At 43.4% G+C, this 21,190-nt stretch overlaps 1 protein-coding gene across 1 annotated transcript in view; it reads left to right on the top strand.

Moving 5' to 3' along the window:
* SLC9A2 (solute carrier family 9 member A2) overlaps positions 1-21,190 on the top strand; it is a 97,574-nt gene that overhangs the window by 28,768 nt on the left and 47,616 nt on the right. The window contains exons 2-3 of the mRNA XM_036089524.2: positions 7,204-7,667; positions 14,172-14,422. Coding sequence (XP_035945417.2) covers positions 7,204-7,667; positions 14,172-14,422 — 715 coding nt within the window. The remainder of the gene's footprint in view (positions 1-7,203; positions 7,668-14,171; positions 14,423-21,190) is intronic.

The following is a 21,190-nucleotide window of genomic DNA, read 5'->3' as shown; positions in this document are numbered from 1 at the left end:
GTTCTTCCACCATGTTTCACATACTCTGTCCATACAGGGTTTTGTGCAGATGTCACCCATCAGAGAGGCTTTCTTTGACCAGACTGGTATCCAATATCACCTCGTCCTGTCACTTTGGATGCCCTCACCCTTCTTTGTCTTTCTTTGTAGGGATCATCACTACTTGCCGCTATGAATTTACTGGTTGATTTCTTCATTTCCTGTTTCCCTCCATTAAACTGCTGCCTTCCAGCGCAGGGGCTTTCTCTCATTCACTGCTGCATTCCTAGCGCCTGATACGGTACCCAGCACATAGTAGAGTCCCAGTAAGGGTATATTGAATGAGAAATACCATTGGATGACATTGATCATTTGTACTTCTGAATTTTCCCTGTCATATACAATGTTGCAATATAGCATTTTCTTGTTACCTATCAGTGTTCTTTATCATTACTACATAGTTGTACTGAGTGGCTCTCCTCTCAGACTTCCCTTTCTAAGATTATGCATAGATTCCCTTTGGAGTTTGGACTCTTCTTAAACTTTTTCATCACATGTTTGCATCAACATCTTATTTATTTTCACTGATGGTTAATCACTTCCATCTGGTGTAAAACGCTAATCAGGCAGCTCTCATCCCCTCATTTCCAAATTCTAGTCTCTAGTCTCTTGGGCAGGGCTTGTCCCCATTCACTCCGTGTGTGGAAGACAAGGATGGTACTGAGACACCCTCAATGGCTCCCCCTTGCCCACAGAACAGAGGCAGGTCTCCAAAGATTGGCACGCCAGACCTTCTACGGTGGGGCCACTCCCTGTTTGATTGGCTCATCTCTTCCTTGCTGTACACACTTTGTAGCCAGGTCAGCTGTGCTGCCCCACCCTCATGGCGCCCAGCCTTTTCCCCGTTCCTCCCTTGTGCCTTATCCCCGTGAAACCGAAATATCCACAGCCAGTTCTCTTAATGCCACCTCCAATTCCTTCCTGAACCTCCTTATCTGTAATTTCCTTGCCTTCCCTGCTCCTCTAGTACTTACTACATCTCTTCTTTCCTGTCTTGTATGATAATGACTTGTGTTCGTGTCTGATCTTCTGTACCAAATACAAGCTGAAGATACAGCCCATTCAAGATCTAGTACCAGGTCCCTCAGAGCCTTGTGCTGGGAAAGGGACTCAGTAGTCTGATGAACAGTTTAACACTTTGTTCCTTTTCAGAATTCTTCATGGACAGACTGTACTTACTGTGTTTCTCTTTTCTTCGCAAGCAGTCATGTCATTTGGAAAAATCAAATACCACCTAAGTTCTGCTTTGGAATAAGTCCAACAGATTTTTAATGTTTCATTTATATTTTCATTTTTTCCCAATTATTTTATTATTATAAGTCCTTTGCAACCTCATAAGGGGAGCATTTTTTAAAATCTCTACAGAAAGATTGCAGATTCAGTTCCAGACCACTGCAATAAAGCGAATATTGCAGTAAAGCAAGTCAAATGGATTTTTTGATTTCCCAGTGCTTATAAAAGCTATGTTCATACCACACTGTAGTCTACTACTAAATGTTCAATAGCATTATGTGTAAAATAATAATATATATACCTTAATTAAAAATACTTTATTGCTAAAAAATGCTAACCATCATCTGAGCTTTGAGCAAGTTATAATCACTGATCACAGATCACCATAACAAATACAATAATACAGAAGTTTGAAATATTGGGAGAATTACCAAAATGTGATATAGAGACACGAAGTGAGCAAATGCTGTTGTTAAAATGGTGCCAATTGACTTGCTCAAGGACACAGAACTGCCACAAACCTTCAATTTATAAAAAAATGCAGTATCTGCAAAGCACAATAAAACAAAGTGCAGTAAGGCAAGGTTTGGCTCCATATTCATAGTTGCACTATTTTTTAGTGGGGGGAAATTAAATGTATGTTTCAGCCCCAGCATGTGACTAAATGTAAGAATGTGTTAGTGAGTTACTGACATAAATCAGTTAATTCTTTTTTATTTATTGAATTCCATTCTGTTTATTTTATGTATTTATTTCCATATTTTTATTTATTTACTCAACTTGATTCTATTTATTTTTATTTTATTTATTTTTAAAAGATTTTATTTATTTAAGAGAGAGAGCAGGGGGAGCAGCAGAGGTAGAGGGAGAAGCAGACTCCCTGCTGAAGAGGGAGCCCCACAGGAGGCTCGATCCCAGGACCCTGGGATCACGACCTGAGCTGAAGGCAGATGCTTAACTGACTGAGCCACCCAGGTGCCCCTCTACTTATTTTTAGGATTGAATTTTTTCACTCAGTCTTTGTCTACTTAGCATTATCATGCAATAATAGCAGCTTGTTGATGTATCAGATCAAAATGTTGTTTCTCACTATTTCCTGTTTCTCATTATCTGTTGCTTATTGCAATTCTGTTTTTTAAAAGTGTGTATTTGGTTGCTATGTGAATTGGGATACATGCACCCAGCATTTTTACCTTTGAATGAACTTGCTTATTTCTCTTAATACTTAAAAGCAAATTTAATATACTCTGTAAATATTTACCTTTTTTCCCCCAGCCAAATAAGCATGGCTCATTTCAGACGATTCTTTATGTTAAATCCAGTATTTCCCAGAGTTGCTTCAAGAAGGAGCAGCCTGGGAAGCTAATTCTGAGTCAGGCTGCCTCTGCTGATTTTGTTTCGCAGGGTACTTTTGCCTACTCAACACAAACTTGGAAAATATTGGTGGGGCTAGTAAATGTCATTATTTTTTCTTTAAGCTCTCATAAAATACGGAACATTAATTGGATAGCTTGTGTTCATCTGCACTGGGAGGTTGTGCTTTCTCTCCAGAGGGCTTTGTCCCTGCTCACCTCTGCCGATTTCCCCTTTCCCTCCTTGCTGTGTCTCTTGTTAAGTACAACTGTATATAATTTTTGAAACTTATTTTGGATGGTTTTTTGTTATAGTTGGTGATTCAGATTTTTACATTGTTGCTCTTTTGTGGATCCTGCTATCTGGAAGCGTCCTGTCTTCTCTTCCCAGCATTTGACAAACAGATTATTTTAAGTATAATGAGAAAATAGAATGAATCAATAGCTTTGTACTCAGCTATATGTAGATCTTTAGCTTTTAAGCTCAGTTCATTTCAACACTTGTATGCAAAGAGAGATTAAAATAGACTCAGTCTAAGAGAGGGTTGTTTTAACAGTGTATTTTGTATGAGACCCTAATCCTGTTCCCCTTCTCACTAAGTGAATTTCTATAGCAATTAAAAATAAAATAAACTTTAAAGTATCCATCCTTGCAGACGTTTATGTGCTAGTAATAAAAAGTGAATGACACAAGTACTAAATTCTACTAAGTAGAATTTAGCAGGAATAACAAAGATCAAACTAAAACAGGGGGAGGTAAACCACTGCCTAGGGGTCAAGCATGCCTCCCTGCCCCCGGTTTTGTATGGCCTGTGGGTCAAGAATGGCTGTTATATTTTTAAACTGTTAAACAAAATCAAAAGAAGAATGATATTCTGTGACATATAAACTAGTAGGAAATTCTCGTTTCCATGTCCACAAATAAAGTTTCATAAGAACACAGCCACTCGGGTGCCTGGGTGGCTCAGTGGGTTAAGCAACTGCCTTCGGCTCAGGTCATGATTCCGGAGTCCTGGGATCGAGCCCCACATTGGGCTCCCTGCTCCTTAGGGAGCCTGCTTCTCCCTCTCCCTCTGCCCCTCCCCCTGCTTGTGCGCTCTCTCTCTCTCTCTGTGTCAAATAAATAAAATCTTAAAAAAACAAAAACAAAAACAACCCCTCGTACACTTAGGTATTATCTCTGGCTCCTTTTGTACTATGACAGCAGAGTAAAATATGGCCTGCGAACTGGAAATATTTACTATCTGGCCCTTGATAGAAAAAAGTTAGCTGACCCCTGGACTGAGCAGTTGATTGTACTTGCAGCAGCTCACATTCAGCCTTGTAAAAACCATCAAAAACTTCATTTTGTTTTTCCTGATAACTGATCTATTTCTCCGTAACATTTTGATGAGATAACGACTCTGGAGAACCAGTTCTGTCTATTCAAGTTCATTTACCCTCCAAGGAATAGTTGGGGGTGGGGAGAGCCATAAGTGAATGCACATTTGCAAATGTTGATTCACTTGTTTTATTCTGTGAACGATGAAATTTAAGAAGACTTTTGTTTTGATTAATTATTTTGCTACTACGTTTGACTCCTGTCATTTGTAAAACCATACACACTGACACACCAAACCTTCCATGCCCGCAGAGAGCATGTTAGAAGATTCGGTGTCTCTGCTTTATGGTCATCAAAAAAGCACAGAACTAAGATCTCTGGTGACTACCCTTCGTTGAATCCCTCCTTGCTCCTGGAACAACTGGGCAGATCCATTAACTACCATCCAGTTTCAAGCAAAGGTCACTCGGGCCAATTTGGGGTGACTGAAGCATTCATAAAAGAAAGGAGAAGAGTGTTTTCAAAATGTAAACATAGGATCTTTTTAAACAACAGTTGTTGGTTTGTTGCTGTTCTTTTCTGATATTTGCTGCTCGTTTATATGTTACCGTTTCCTACTAGTGTATATGTTGCAAAATATCCCATCAGGGGCCAGATGTCCCCCCACCTCCTGTCCCACTGGCCCTTCTGTCTCAGGCCATCCTGGATATCTGTTGCTGCCTTTCTCTGGGCTCTGCTTGGTGCTGTTCTGCTCTCCCCATTCCTGGTCAGGTTCCATCACCGTGCTGGACCGTGGCAGGCATCATCCTGCGAGATGCACAGACGCAGCGTCTGTTTGTGCCTTTCTCCCTTTGACCGTGTTTCCCACCCTCCGTCCTTGGGAATAAGGACCTCCTTGCAGCCCAGTGACAGGAGATGGTACCCCACATGAGAGCCCTGGGTACATGGGGCCGGATGGCAGGAAAAGGAAAGTGAGAGGCCAGCAGAGAAGTGGGAGCTGCCGGGGAGAGGCCTTGCTCACTCTCCAGTCTGTCTGCAGAGGAGCCTGTCCCTTGCTTCTGTGCGTTTCTTCAGAACCGTTTTCTCTTGTGTCTTCATGTGGGAGAGGGTGGAGGAAACCACAATTGGGGGGCATTCGTGACGTCACAGGCACAGTGGTACCTCCTTATGGTTACAGCCCTTGACGTGGCGGGTGCATGTGTCCCCATTTTGTAAGTGAGCAAACCAGGCCCAGGCCTGGTGGTAGCCTCTCCACAGTTGCGAGCAGCGTGGGGGGTACTGGATCCGAGGTCGGGGGCAGTCATCATATAGCGGCCAGCAAGGCCCACGGCACACACGGCGCCTTCACGTTGGGTCTTCATGCCCTGCCTTCCAGAAAGGAGCTGATTTCACTTGGACTCGAGGGGGCTGTTATGGGCAGGCACATCCTTATCACCCAGGGAACGCTGCATGGCGAAGCAGGGCTCAGTGGGAGAAGAGGTTCCAAAGACAGGGTTCTCAGGGGACTTTCTTCAATGTCTCTGTTCAGCAGAGGTCAGCAGGGCAGAGGTCATGGGTAAAGAGTGGCTGAACCAGCTGAATACATTTATTCCCCAACAATGATTGGAGCCCCCTATAATATGAATAAGAACATGATCAGTGAGGGTGGGATGACTTGAATCCCAGTATAAAGGTGTTCACTTTATTATCTAGAAATTCTTGAAATCTCTTCAAATTATTATGACTACTTTTTTGTTGTTTTTCACAAGCCAAGCCGTGCCGTGTCTTTAGTACAGTGTGTAGACCTTTAAGGGTTGACTTTTTAAACTTGCTGTGATGCTACGTTTCTAAGACTCATTCTGGCATTTTAATACTGTGTTCCCATAATTCAGATAACTTGCGTATGCTGCTTTAATTCTAAAACGTATGAGGTTCCTGCAGGATGGCTCGCCGTTGCCTTGTAAATAAGGGCCGTCCTCACTTAAGCCCTGTCAGGTGACCTTCCTGTGTGACGTTGCTCCTCATGTTACCGCATGTGCTGGAACAACCCACAGTCCTCTCCTCTTCCCCTGCTGCCGGCCTCCCCCTAACATTGTCGTTGCATTAAAGGCCCACTGGGGTCCACCATGAATTAGGAGATGGGTATTTTCCTCCATTTCTTCACTTCCTAGGAGGCTCTTCATGCCTTCTCTGTGTATTTAATGTCTGTCCTTTCAGGAAGCCCTGCCAGATGCTGCCTCCTCCATGATGTCCTTCCTGATTTCCTCCTCCTCCACTCCGCTAGAGCTTGTCTGGGACCTCATCACACGGTGTCCTATGTTAGAGTAGGTCATAAACACATCAGTTCCTTTGCCTTGATTAGAAACTCTGAGACTGGAGATCATGGTGGTTTATATCCCTTAAGTAGTAATTACCTGAAGTGCCTTTGAAGGATTGATTTGGTTGTTTCTGAAGGAGCAGACCTCTGAAAAATTAAACATACTTAGCATTCCAAGTGAAATAGTCTGAAATTAAAAAAAAAATTTAAAAGACTTATTTATTTATTTGAGAGAGAGAGAGAGAAAGCAAGCACATGCAATGGGAGGGGAGCAGAGGTGGGGGAGAGAGAATCTCAGGCAGACTCCCCACTGATTGCAGATCCTGACGCAGGGCTCAATCTCACGACCCTGAGATCATGACCTGAGCCGAAATCAAGAGTTGGAAGCTTAACCCACTGAGCCACCCAGGCGCCCCTGAAATTAAAAATATTAAATAAGTTGCAAACTCTTATCAAGCCCGGAGGGGACAGTGGTAGCCTGAAAGCTGGTGTGTGATCCGGCCACCTCGACAAGACCCTGTATCTCTTTGAGCCTCAGTCTCCACTTAAATCAAAGAACTTAAAAAGGTGAAAATAACTTCCCTGCCTCCTCCTAAAGTTTTTATGAGGATGAAATGAGACGTCACCTTTGAAAATGTGTTGGAAATCACAAAACTGCCTCAAATATAAAATCGCATGGTCTTATTTGAGAAAACTTCATTGGAATCTAGACAACAGCTGTGCTGTGTAAGTATGATGTACGTGTATCATTCAGCTTCTGATGTAAAGTTGCATTCGCGCCTGCCCGTGCTGCGTGAATAGCTTTAAGGTCATCTGACTTTTACATCATTCTCTGCAGCCAATTATGCTGACCCGGGAGGTTTTGAAATAGCATCTGTCGGTTCCAGCAAAGAGAAGCAGTTTATCTTCGCCCTAATTCTCGCACACCCCAAATGCTTTGTCTTTATGTTTTTCCTTCACAGGCTTCCATCTGTATCACAAGTTGCCCACAATAGTGCCTGAGAGCTGCCTCCTTATAATGGTTGGCCTGCTGCTAGGAGGGATTATTTTTGGGGTCGATGAAAAGTCCCCCCCGGCAATGAAGACTGATGTGTTTTTCTTGTATCTCCTCCCACCCATCGTGCTCGACGCGGGCTATTTCATGCCCACTCGCCCGTTCTTTGAGAACATTGGCACCATTTTCTGGTATGCTGTGGTAGGGACCCTTTGGAATTCCATTGGCATTGGGGTGTCTTTGTATGGTATCTGCCAAATTGAAGCCTTTGGCCTGAGTGACATCACTCTGCTCCAGAATCTGCTCTTTGGCAGCTTGATCTCAGCTGTGGACCCAGTGGCTGTGCTCGCCGTCTTCGAGAACATTCACGTCAACGAGCAGCTCTACATCCTGGTCTTTGGAGAGTCCCTGCTGAATGATGCAGTGACAGTGGTGAGTAACTCGTTCGCGCTGCGTCACTCCAACACCACCGGCCACCCTCAGTCTGCATCAGCTTTCTGACAGTGACAGCTGAGGGGAGAACCTGCAGGCGCCACGCACACCTGGACAGTCACTCAGCCCTGCTCTCAGGCGGGCCCCTCACTTGGTTTAATGCTCTGTCATTGCGGTCTTGAAACGCTTTGTGAAATTTTTTTTTTTTTTTTTTAAAGATTTTATTTATTTATTTGACAGAGAGAGACACAGCGAGAGCAGGAACACAAGCAGGGGGAGTGGGAGAGGGAGAAGCAGGCTTCCCACTGAGCAGGGAGCCCGATGCGGGGCTCGATCCCAGGACCCTGGGATCATGACCTGAGCCGAAGGCAGATGCTTAACGACTGAGCCACTCAGGCGCCCCTGAAATTTTTTTATTGACTATTTTTTATTTATTATTATACAACGGGCCCCTCATTTTCGTGTTGCATGAGGTTGCACAGACTGTGTAGCTGGTCCCTGCTTGCAAGGTCCTGCTGGTACCAGAGGAGGATAAAAGTGATTGTGACCTTTCCTATCTCTGAGGCTTTCTCAGTTGGCATTTTCAAAAGTGATGGTCTTTGATCAGAATTAAAGGACTTCAGGTCCTTCGGAATTCTCCATGCGATGTGATGCTGTCAGGAGTGAACATGTATAACAGGAGCGAAGTGACAGCACCCACCAAGTGCCAACCTGTGTCTGGGGAGGGTTTATTAATTATTTTCCGATTTTAAGCCAGTTTTTCATTACACTCTCATTTTCTGTTACTACTCAGCTAGCTTATTTCTGGTCCCCACGATTTTCCCTTAAGTGGGTATTTATTCAGAAAATGCTCATTTATTTTTGACTCTCACTAATTAACACATAATTAGAGTCAGAGGCTGTTGTGATCTTCATGTTCGCGGAATTTACCTCCACCCCGCTTTCTGAGCTCAGGCAAAGTACAGAGCAGTGAGGAGGAAGTGTCTCCCCCCCCCACGGGCCTACAAAATGCTCTTCCCCCGGTGAAAGACACTCCGGTGACCCTGTTTGGGGAAACCGGTCAGCGAGCCCCAGTGATGCTGTTTTATTATGTTAGCCACCATTCTGCGGAGGTGATGGTGAGAGTTGTTTAACGGAGCCATTAACCTCTTGTGAATGCCTACCTTGTGCTTGGGTCTTTGTGCAACCTATGTAGTAATTTTTTTTCCCATTTGGTAGGTAAGAAAGTTGAGGCAGAGAAAAATTAAGTGTTTTTAAGTAACTTAACTAATTTGTATTACCCCCTTCATTAGTTCCTCTCATTAAAATATTATTCCAGATTCACTTAAAAGTCAGCATAGAAACCAACATCACTCCTCATTAGCTTATGAACGGAATAAAATATCATCTTGAAGGATGTCCCTTAGCTCCATGTGGACGTTATTAGGTAGAAAGTAATTTATTGATAAGGAAATCCCATGTTTTAGAATAGCCGCTAAGATAGCTGTTTTGAGGCAGCTAAGGTTCCTCACTCAGGTAACAAAATACACTTCGTTTATTCCATTATGCATTAACAGTGATTAGTCATTAACTTAACCAATATTAAATTTTCACTGGGAAAGTACCATAGCAGTGAAGATATTTTATAATTTATTCTAATTTCCAGAGGCTTCAAGGTTTTCATTGTGACTTATGTTTGCTGTATACATGTTACCCTTGTTGAGGTAGATCACGGACATTTTCATGAGGATTTCTTGGATCCCCTTCGTGTATAGGAAACTTTATAAAGAAATAATAACCCCATGCTGCACTCCTTCTAGGGCAGTCTAGCAAAGCCAGCTCAGTTTTAGAGTGCTCTGCCCTGCCTTTACACTGCTCTCTCGTCTCTTAAATTTCTCAGTCAGACACCTCAGTGTCCATTCTTTGAGCTTGTCAATAATCAGATCTGAGGAAACAGTCTGGCTAAACCACCATTCAAACTGTGTGAAGGCCCCAGGCTTTCCAGGGGCGTATCGGTGCTTCCTGTCAAGAGGCCCCAAGCTGTCAAATATGATTTTATGGACAGAGAGGGAGGCCTGATCCAAAGAGGGCAGTGGGCCAGATTGAGGGTGCCACTCCAATACAGGAAGGAGGGCAAGGACAGAGAAAGGACATGGCTGCTCTTTAGATGTGGAATCCCTTGTTACAAGGCCAAAGCTTGTAAGTCAGAATGACGGTAACGGCTTCCAGTGAATGAGCCTTCCTCAGGTTAGGTACTCTGGGCTCAAAGCCTGTGGACCCTTAAAGCCACACCCATAAGAGAGCAAGCCTATCTGCTTTTACCTACCTAAAGCTGAAGAATAAACCACCAGGTATTATATTCCTTGAATTGGCTGAATAGTGGACTGAACGGATCTAGTGTTAGGAAGAATTAGAACATTGTAAAAAATGATCATTTGCCTCCTTGTGAGGTACCCTCAGAGTACAGAGGTTGAGATGTTCTGTGGAAGATTCTTTGACATCTAGTCTTATCTCTCGGAGAGGTTTAAGGAACTCACGGGGTAAGGGAAGGCATGAAAAGTATGGGCCCTGCTGCCTACAGTGAAAATGATGAGTCACTAGGAGTTGCAACTAGAAGGGTGAAGATTAAACAGAAAAGATTCGTGTTAAAAGTGTAGTCTGGAGGATGAGTAAAATTATAGGTCCATGCAATTACTTCCGTCCCCAAATCATGGGAGATTCAATATTGAGGTAGCAGAGTGAAGGGGAGAAAACCTACCATAAAAATGTCTCAGTGCAAAGAGAAATTGATAATATATAAATTGCCATCCAACTGTGCCTGTGTCCAAGGTTACAGTAGATTGGAATCAACTGCAGAAATGACAGCTGAAGGAACAAAGGTCAGATTTTTAAATGGGACTTTTGTGCTTTCCCTTAGTGTAAATATTAGGCAAAAATTGCTCAGGTTCTCAGTTATCAGATCAGTCCTGCCACTCCACAGTAGTCCAGGATCAAATGGCTTATGTTCGTATGGTAATTTCCAACATCACTTCTAGAACATGTTAATAATGCAACCATTGAATAATCTAATACATTTTCCAAGAACACTTAAAAGAATTTCCTCAGTCTGTCATAATGAGGCTTGGTTATGGAACCAGGCTTGGGCTGGGCTTTATGGTCCAGGCATTATGTGCTGTGCATTGGAATTTAACTTCAGGAAGTTGGAAGGTAAACAGTAACCACTTGGTACTCATTTTTGCTCTTGCAAATTGCATAATATATTTTAAATTCCTTAGGCAAAAATGATTGTTTCTTGTATTTCATATAAAAAAAAAAGTGACCCGAAAACTAAGTTTTTCTGGAACAGCTATTCTGATAAAAAATTCTATATTGTTTGCATCTTTGTGTTACATGATTTCACTGAGTTCTTGCACCTTTTAAATCAAAGGTCCAAATAGATAATTTCTAATTCTTATAACACATAAGTATTTTAGGGGTCTCCTACTCTACCACCTGAGCTCGCTGGGTGCTTGTATAAGTATTTTAAAAATCACAATAATGAGTAGAATGATTTGAAAGTGCTCTTCCTTTCCCCTTCCCTCAATGGCCAAATTAGCCCACTACAAAATATAGGCAGTGCTGGTATTTTGGTCTTTGAAAAATGCAGTTGACAATTTGAGGTCAACTTTACACAGACCAGCTGGAGACATAATTGTAGCCAACATACATAGTACATATGCACATGCACATGCATATATAAATTATAACTCCAGAAGCACTTTCCGACATAGATTCCCTTGCGATACCATTAAAGCATTTAACGGGAATGAACTAACTATGGGTTATAGCCAGCGGTAACTAAAAGAATTTTATCTTGTGCTGATCACTGGGTATCAGGTTCAGTGTAAAGCAGGTGGGAGGGTGTGGAAAGCCTTCTGGTTGTCAAGGCAACGTCTCTACCTAAGACATTGCCCTGTAACATTGACTTGGCCTCCGAGGCAGTAGAATGGTCGAACTGGAGCTTCTTCCCCGTGTGCTGAAAGTACAGTGCCTGTGACTCAGCTTTGTTCTCTGCAAAACCCAAAGAGCTATTGAAACCAGCATGTCTCTTTGATCGGTTTGATGGATTGAGTTGCCAGGAAAATGCCTCTGGAAAATCTATGACTGTGTGTCAGTTTTTCCTCAGGGACACAAGCCTGAGCCTCCTTTGGAGGCCTCATAAAAGTGCTCAATGGGGTGGGGACGGGAGAGCCGAGGGAGGAGGAGGAGGAGGAGATCTGGGTCCTGTGCATGAGCACTCTCTAATTTTGCTGGGGCAATGGGGTAGGCACCCAGGAGGCGGCGTCCACGTGGGAGATGGCCTGTCCCCGAAGCCTGACTGGTCTGGGAGATCATCTTTGTTGCGGGAGGGCAGAGGTGAAGGTGATTTGCGGGGGCTGTAGGAGTTCAAGAAGGCTCTTGAGAAGAGCAGTGGCTTCAGCTGGGCCCTGGAAGATGGACAAAGTTTCCCTGGGTGTAGGGACTGGTTTCCTGCCAAGAGAAACCACAAGAAGGAAAGCAGGAGCAGTGGGGAATTACGGTATTATGTTTTGTGGAGCTGTGATGAGACCCTCTCCCAGACTGAAGGGTGTTGGAAAGCAGTAAAAACAAAACAAACAAACAAAAACAAAAAAACCCCCAAAAACCAAAACAAGAACAACAACAAAAGCCAGGTGTATTGAGCCTTCCCAAAGTCAAGGATTTTAAACTTGAGAGTGACAAATGGAATAGCAGTATTTAAAGGAAGTGAGGCCTGTGTTGGCTGCAGGGGTCATTCGAGCAAGAGCGAGCTGAGATTTGCTGGTGCAGGCGGGAGTCAGGGAGGACAGAAGCCTGAGAGTTGGGGGACAGAACTGCAGTGACCAAATAGCCTGGGGGAGGAAGGAGGCTTTGCAGAGATAGCTGGGGGGGGGGGGGAAGCCTGCCTCTCTCTTCTGGCAGCAGGTGACCGTCCCCCTTCGGCCTTGGCTGTTTGGAGACAACGGGTATATATAGCACATCTCTGATCCTGGCGCCGGAAGCGACCACAGCATGTTGAGGCTGACGGAATCCCACGTGCAGCAGGCCTCTGGTTGGAAGTGGGAAGCGGCAGCTACTTGAAGTCAGTTTCTTTTCTGGCAAATGATGATACTCTCAACGTATTTAAATCCTCAGGGGAAGGAGTTGCTTTTTTTTTTTTTTTCCTTCTTACTCAAGTCATTTCCTGGTGGTACAATACCAAAATGCTCTCAAATGTCATACCTGCGATTACCAGAAAAGAAAAGCTCATTCATTTCTAAGTCCTAATCTGCTGCTTTCTTCAAAGCCAGCAGACCTTTATTGTCTTCTCCCAGGCAGCATGGAAAAGCAAATCATAATAAGGAATGAACCTTGACCACGACGAGTTTATGATCCAGCAGAAAAGAGGGAAAAATGACACAAAACCTGCAAATGTGGTGGGCTCTGACGGACCTTCAGGGAGGCGAAGAGTGGAGCAGGGTCAGAACCTGACTCATTCTCCCATGCCTGGACCTTGAAAAACTTACCCAGAAGGTCAGGAGACCCGGGTTCTCGTATCGCGTCTGACATTTGGTGTGACCATGGACAAAGGGGTTCAATTTGAGTTTCTCAGAAACCAGATAAGGGCGTAGCATGGCCTGTACCATAAAAGGCCTTCATCCCAGTGTCCTGACAGCCAGCTTTCCTGGACATTCTGGCTGTAAATAACCCAGTGAGAAGAAGCAGGGCACCCGCTGGACTCCTGTTTCCTTTGCTGGCTTTGTGAAAAATGTGGTAGGGCCCCAGCCGTCACTTCCTGTCTCAGTTGGGTCCTTAGAAACACGTTTGCAAGCAGATTCCCAGCAGACGTGAAGTGCCGAGCATTTTTGAAGCTTAATTAAACGAAGACTATGTAAAGACTGTGTGGATGTTTCAGAAGCCAAGCAGCCGTGTGGGCTCATTCCTTTAGAAGAGGGACAAAATATGTATGAAATTACAGCACATATACATACAACACACACACACACACACACACACACACACACACACACACACACAACACAGGTGGCTGCCTCTTTGCTTTAAGAAAGTTCCTTTGGGTCTCATGTTATAGCAGATGTGTGTGTGTGGGGGGAGGGGCTGGGGTGAGGAGGAAGGACCTCAGTGCCCTGGGAGGAAGATATCTTCAGGTGGGCTACCTGTACTGATGGCTGGGGCCCCTTCCATGGCACGACCCCACCAGAGAGCCTTGCAAAGTAACTGACTTCACAGCAGCACTGACCAGCTTTCTCTGTGACCTATTCCTTCCCCAGCATCGGTGACACAAGCAGGGCCTGTTGGATGGCAACCAAGTCTTTTAAGATTATCTTTTAGATGGTATCAATCTAAATACAGTTATTTCCACTGGTCATCAACTTGGGGGCACAGAAGAAATGTCCTTGTTAGGAGGCCAGGTGGATTTTTCTGTGGCCGCAGTGAAAACGGGGATGTTGGAAGGGGTCTTGACCACGCTTTCTCTTTCTCCCACAGGTCCTGTACAACTTGTTCAAGTCTTTTTGCCAGATGAAAACCATTGAGACCATTGACGTGTTTGCTGGAATTGCAAACTTCTTTGTTGTGGGAATTGGTGGGGTGTTGATTGGCATCTTCCTGGGATTTATAGCGGCATTTACTACTCGGTTCACGCATAACATCCGAGTGATTGAGCCACTCTTTGTCTTCCTGTACAGTTATTTGTCCTATATAACAGCCGAAATGTTTCACCTCTCAGGTATCATGGCGTAAGTATTCACCTCTTTGTTAAAAAGTACTTAATGTGATGACATTTCATTCAATTTGTGTATTCTAAGATAAGATGCTAAGGTCACATAAGTTTCATAAAAGAGGTTTTCTTAAATTCTTTTCAGAAAAATTGAAAATGGATTTTCCCAACTCTTTGTTTCAAAGAAATGAAGACACTCAGCCAAATTTATACTATAGCGATCTGGTGCTAGAATGGAAAACTACATAAGAATTATCTCTGGGGTCTTGTATGAAATATGACAGTAAACTGTTGGGGTCGATTGTCAGGCACCAAGAATTTTCTGAGTTTGATGCCCACTCAGGGTAGTCCGTGTAGGAGGCTCTCCACTTACTCCAGCAAGGTCATCTCACCTAAACTGCATCTGGAATTCTGGAATTGCTTAGGATGTTCATTTGAATGACATTAGTGGTAGGGAACCTTCACTTTGTATGCTAGATTAGATTTGAAATAATGGCATTAAGTCATTCAAAGCAAAATCCAATGAATAAGGCATGTATGTCATCATGTCATTCTGGCTTAGCTTTTTGAATAAACAGGCATGATTATAAAGCAAGAAATTCTGTATCACAGATACAGTTAGCATATTCACTAACAGATTTAGAAGGATGTTCTCAAGAAGATCTGCAAGTGGGCTGAAGGAGGGTGGTGTTTGGATCTGATTCTACTTCTGAGGGTCACTTTGAAGGAGGCTTCTTGTTGGGTGTGGGTGTTCTTGTAACAAAGCTTCCCAAAACAAGCCTATTTTATTATGGTCACACCCCATATAGGGTTGGTGAGAAAAATACTTAGTAATGGAAAGCCTTTATAAGTTTTCATTTTGACAGATACTTATTTACAGCTCTGTACGTGCTGGGCTCTATGCGAGGGCCTGTGACATACCATGTTTTGGTGTGGTAAACATAAGTCTGGTTCTTGAGGTTTCCTCGCGTAGCCTGATTTGGGTGTTGCTTTGATTAGGGGCTATGTGTTTTTCACCTCGTGTCACGGGTTTTGTATCGGAAGCAGATTAGATTTGTGGTGGGAGAGGTCAGGTGCCTCTCCCAGAGGAGAGTGGGACCCATTATAATGCAAGCCATGAGTTAAAGGTTGTGTGGTTTTCTGTTTCACCGAGAACCTAAATAAAGCAACATATTAATCCAGTTTGACCCAGTAATAAAATGTTCTGTATCTTCCTGGTTGCTATTCATATCATCTGTATGACTTCCAGTTTCCTCACTGTTCTTTGACCAGTGTCATTGAAAGTGTGTGATCAGCGAGTTACAAGCTCTCTCCAGAATAGTGGGGGTGGGACTCTGTGTCTGGTGTTTTAGCAATATTCTAACAGCAGTTTGCTGAAGAACCTTGAATCTGTTTTGACCACGTGCATAAGTAAAAGTTCTAGAACGCCCACACAGTTGTCTCAATATGTGTGTCAATTGGCCTGATGTTCATTCAGGGGCAGGAACTGTGATGGGAAGATCTAGAGTCCGGGGGGATAGTGAAAGTGTTGGAAGGGGTTGGGGTTGTGGGTGCATCTTGCTTAGAGATGTCCGTGAGGGCCAGAGTCCACAGAGGTTGGAGGTTGGCCCTGACCTCCTGTGAAGACGGGATTGTGGGTTTACTTGCTCTGGGAATTAGGAAATAAGGGACAAATAGGACACCATATTCCTAATAAATAGCACAGGTAATTCTCTGTGTGCTTTGTCGGGGGAAGAAAAATATCACCTCTGTTTCCAACTTCAAAGCAAACATTTATTTTACAGCTTAGCACACAGAAAGGTCCTTTATTACATTTAAACTAATATTGTCACTGCACAGAGTACACCTAAATCATAAATTAACTGTTAAATAAGATATTACAGGAGGTTTAAACATTTTTGGATCTGGAATTACCATGTACACCCCTTATCCTATGATAGCCAATGAAGGGACAGATTGATGTTGGAGTGTGTTTGTTCTCAGAAAGCAATACCCTGTTTTCTAATGTGAGGTGATTCCTATGCTATTCAGAACCTGCCCAGGTGTGATGCTTCTGTATCACCCCTCCCCCTCCCTGTTTGAAAAGTGACACTCCACATTGCAAGTACCTTCCTTACCTTGGGATGTTGGTCCAGAGGATCCACTATAATGATGCAATTAAAATTGCACATTCACGTGCACTTCTTTTATAGAACTAGTGATTTTTTTCTGCATTTAAATTGCACTGAGTTTAGGAATTCCTATCATGCTTCATGCTAATTACACTCTTTTGCCATTTGAAAACAAATTTTAAGGTTAATGGGAAGGAAGGCATGTGACATGCTGAGCATGCTCAGTAATTTGCCTTGTTTGCTTAAGGGAAGTGGGCGGCCACACAGAAAGGAAAAGAAGCACTGAGGTCAGGCAGCCGGGGCGCAGAAAGGTTAAAGCCCCGCTGTAAAATAGTGTAGCAACGTGACTCTGTCCTGCGTGAGTTTTGCCGGCTCTCCTCCCTGTCTCCCTCTCCACCTTCTTTCCATCCATCTCTCCTTCCTCTCCCCTCCCCTTCGGATTGCCTTTCAGATCCTGCAACCCTCTGTACCTCCTCTTTGTCTTGGGGGGGGGGGCTCTGAGGCAGCCTGTCCTCGACTGAGAGCACTCAACGAGCAGGACATTAACACGAAAGTCTGGTTAAAAACATCCTTCCGCAGAACAGAAGAGTTGGGTCTGGGTTCAAAATGCAATCAGTCTTTTAGGTGGGAAAGCTCTGGGCAGGACTTCAGCATCTTGGTTTCTTTGGAGAGATGTCGGAAGTGATGTACCTCGGGCATTCACAAAGCCCCCAGTGCAGCTGTTTATTTTGTGTCATGGAATTGTGGTGTGATGTCATTTTCACCACCAACAAGTAAGTGAAATAATAGGAGGTGGCATTCTATCTGCCTTCTCCTCTTCTGTCTTATAAAAGCTATTTGGAGGGGCGCCTGGGTGGCTCAGTTTATTGAGCATCCAACTCTCGGTTTCAGGAAAATGCTCAGAGATAAAACACAGAAGAGTCCCCGTTGTCTCCTTCCTTTACCCAAAGACACAGACAGGTTCCCTTAAAAAAAAAAAAAAAAAAGAAAAAAAAGGAAAAAGAAAAAAGACGATTCCTTAAATCAGAATCATAATAGGACTTTGTTCCCATCTTGTGAACAGCAGGAACCTTTTCTGGTCCTCACCTTGTACCCCCCACATTCCCCTGTGCTCTAGTTAATGAGACACTGAAAATACAAAGTCATGAAGGAAGGGAGGCTGGGTCTCCACAGCAGCTTGCAGCCTGCGGGGATCGGGGATGTGTGGATTTCTCGCTGAGTTGCTCCAGGAATTTCAAAAAGTGGCTAAGTCATCCTTTGGATAGGAGAGTAGGCACTCAATATTTCTTGTTTTTTTTTTTTTTTTTAAGATTTTATTTATTTATTTATTTATTTGAGAGAGAGAAACTTGAGTGGGGAGAGAGGGGGCTGGTGAAGAGCAGAGGGAGAGGGACAAGCAGACTGTGCTGAGCAGACCCTGACGGTTGCGGGGCTGGATCTCCTGACCCTGTGATCATGACCTGAGCTGAAATCAAGAGTCAGATGCTCAACTGACTGAGTCACCCAGATGCCCCAATTGTTTTTTTTTTTCCCCCATGGGTTCATAATTCCTTAGTCTTCCTTCTCTTGAGGGGACTTAAAATGTTTTCCATTTGCTGTTTCAATTATTCCAGCAGCGTTATGGCAAAGAAAGTAGGAAATGGTAAATATTATTCCTGTCTTATGAATGAGTAAATTGAGGCTCAGATGGGCAAAAAACATGGCTGCGGGTGAGTCTGTGAAAGTTGGGCCTGGACCTAAGTCTCCAGTTCTCAGGCCAGCCAGCACATGTCCCAGCATCCACTTAAAAAGTAAAAACAAGCACATTTCAGTGAAAATTTTTAAGCAAGAGACTTTTAACAGGAATTTCCAGGGTGATAAGCTCAGGCATGAAGTCTAGGAGCAGGCCAAGCTAGTGGGACTGAGGCAGTTGCCACTGAAGATGTGAAGACCATGTTCTCTCTCTTTCTCATTTCTCTGTGTATGAGTTGGTGATTGTCATCTATTTCAAACTTTGAGAAAAACAGGAAAGCATGTCTTCATCTGCCATTTTGAATCTTCTGTCCTGGTTCCTCTTGATTGGCCCACCATTGGTAGCATCTAGGAGACCACGTCTTTAAGATACAGTCATATGAAATCACAGTCCAGTGTGCCAGAATTTTCCCCCTTACAGAATGTTCACATGTTCTGGTCTTCTCCAAATATGGAAAAAAAAATGAACACATGACACTACAGGACATTCATAAAACCTTATACAAAGCATCTTCTGTATGTACGGATATATGCATATTTATACGTATGTATGTGTAAGACAGGCTTCTTTCATTCATTTTTTTCCCAGACTTGTCTCATGTTTATCGAATGTTTTTCTTAGTGTAATAAAGTGACCTGGAGCTTTAACAAATCGATCTGGATAATGCAACCTGGATAAATACTCATCTGCCCACAAGTTGTTGGTTATTACACACTCCCTGGCTTGGCCTCCATGCAAATCCAATTGTTCTTAAAGCCTGTCTAAGCAGAGAGCAAGCAGATCACATCAGCTTATTTCTAGTGTGAACTTCAAACTTCAAATACACTCCCATCCAAGACATGCATACTTTTCCCTGCACACACACAAAGAAAAAATGGCCTTTAAGGACTGTGTGTGGTGCATAAGAATTGGCTTATCCTGCAGCTAACAATTAAGTCAGTCGTTAGATTCAGTGCAGGCCAGCTGGGGCTCTTGAGGCATGACAGGTAAAGAATGGATAGGGGATGCTCTAAGGACAGGCACAGGTCCTGGTGCTATGTGGCTTCCATGCATGCGTATTGTAACCTATGCACACTTCCACCCCCCCTTCCTGTCTAAGCTCTGTTTTCCTCTAGCTCTTTAGAGCTTGTAACACTAACATTTGGGGGCATAGAGATGGACAGAAACTTATTCTAAATAAGCAAGGTATAATCTTCTTTCTTTTTTTTTTTGTTCTTTATAATTTTTTTTATTATGTTAGTCACCATACAGTACATCATTAGTTTTTGATGTAGTGTTCCATGATTCATTGTTTGTGTATAACACCCAGTGCTCCATGCAATGAGTGCCCTCCTTAATACCCACCACCAGGCTAACCCATCCCCCCACCCCCCTCCCCTCTAGAACCCTCAGTTTGTTTCCTGGAGTTCATAGTCTCTCATGGTTCGTCTCCCCCTCTGATTTCCCCCCCTTCATTTTTCCCTTCCTTCTCCTAATGTCCTCCGTTCTATTCCTTATGTTCCACATATAAGTGAAACCATATGATAATTGTCTTTCTCTGAAGGTTGACTTATTTCACTAAGCATAATCTCCTCCAGTCCCATCCATGTTGATGTAAAAGTTGGGTATTCATCCTTTCTGATGGCTGAGTAATATTCTATTGTATATATGGACCACATCTTCTTTATCCATTCATCTGTTGAAGGGCATCTCGGCTCCTTCCATAGTTTGGCTATTGTGAACATTGCTGCTATGAACATTGGGGTGCATGTGGCCCTTCTTTTCACTACATCTGTGTCTTTGGGGTAAATACTCAGTAGTGCAATTGCTGGGTCATAGGGTAGCTCTATTTTTAACTTTTAGAGGAATCTCCATACTGTTTTCCAAAGTGGCTGCACCAGCTTGCATTCCCACCAACAACAGTGTAAGAGGGTTCCCCTTTCTCCACAACCTCTCCAACATTTGTTGTTTCTTATTTCTAACAGCATCAACCAAATGAACAGAGAGGTACTCTGTTCTATAAAATACCAGTTATTACAAAGATCTGAAATGTAATTAACAAAGCTTATAACAGTTTCTAAGGCAGGTCCCAGCTCTGGCCTCTATGACAGGTTTCCCTTTGAGTCTCCAAAATGCCTCACTGCCATCAACACTGCCCCCAAAGGGTAGTCCTGGGAATGCTTTGGTGCCCCTGACATCGGCTGCACAGTAAGAATGAGGCATTGGTAATGTTGGGCACCACACTTCTTCAACACTAATTTCAGATTCATCCAGTACAGTCCAGTAGTCCAGTATATCTTAGTTTTTTGTATGATGTCAGCTCTTTGACATGTACAAATTGGCAGGGTCATGATAGATAGGAACACTTAACACACAGTGATTGTGAATGAGCCTAAAAAAAACCCCAAAACAAAAAAACAAACAACTTGTAATTCTTGTCCTAGGGCTCTAATCTATGCCTCAGATTTACACAGAACATCTCTCAGCTGAATAAGTAGGCCAAGGATACAAATCTTTATGCCACAGTTAACAAGCATCAGTCCTCGGTTAAATTTACCATGTCCTCATTCCCAAAAACACATTTACCCATCTAACCTACTGAAGTAAAAATTATTTAGACTTTGATGCTTGGGGTTTTAGTGAACACACTTTCAGGAAGAGCCTTCAGCTCTAATATCCTTCATTGCTCCTGGTGATGGGGTCTGGTTTCTCAACAGCAATATAGGACATTTGTAATGGGGGCGCCTTTATTGGGGGGAGGAGAGAGTGGAGTCAGAGTGGAGACGAAGTGGGAAGAAGCTCAGGTCGTAGTTTTGTTGTTCTGCTCTGTTAATCCAGGCCATGTCATGTTGTAGCCATCAGACACAGAGCATCATGGTAATAACACACTTCAAATACACGGTGCCCCTTGAGCCTCAATGTCAACCCTTTGGATTATGAAGAAGAGCAGGGAGAGTAGAAAGTT

This window comes from Halichoerus grypus, chromosome 10, assembly GCF_964656455.1.
Source record: "Halichoerus grypus chromosome 10, mHalGry1.hap1.1, whole genome shotgun sequence".
Taxonomy (NCBI): Eukaryota; Metazoa; Chordata; class Mammalia; order Carnivora; family Phocidae; genus Halichoerus; species Halichoerus grypus.
This window is presented reverse-complemented; position numbering and strand designations above follow the sequence as displayed.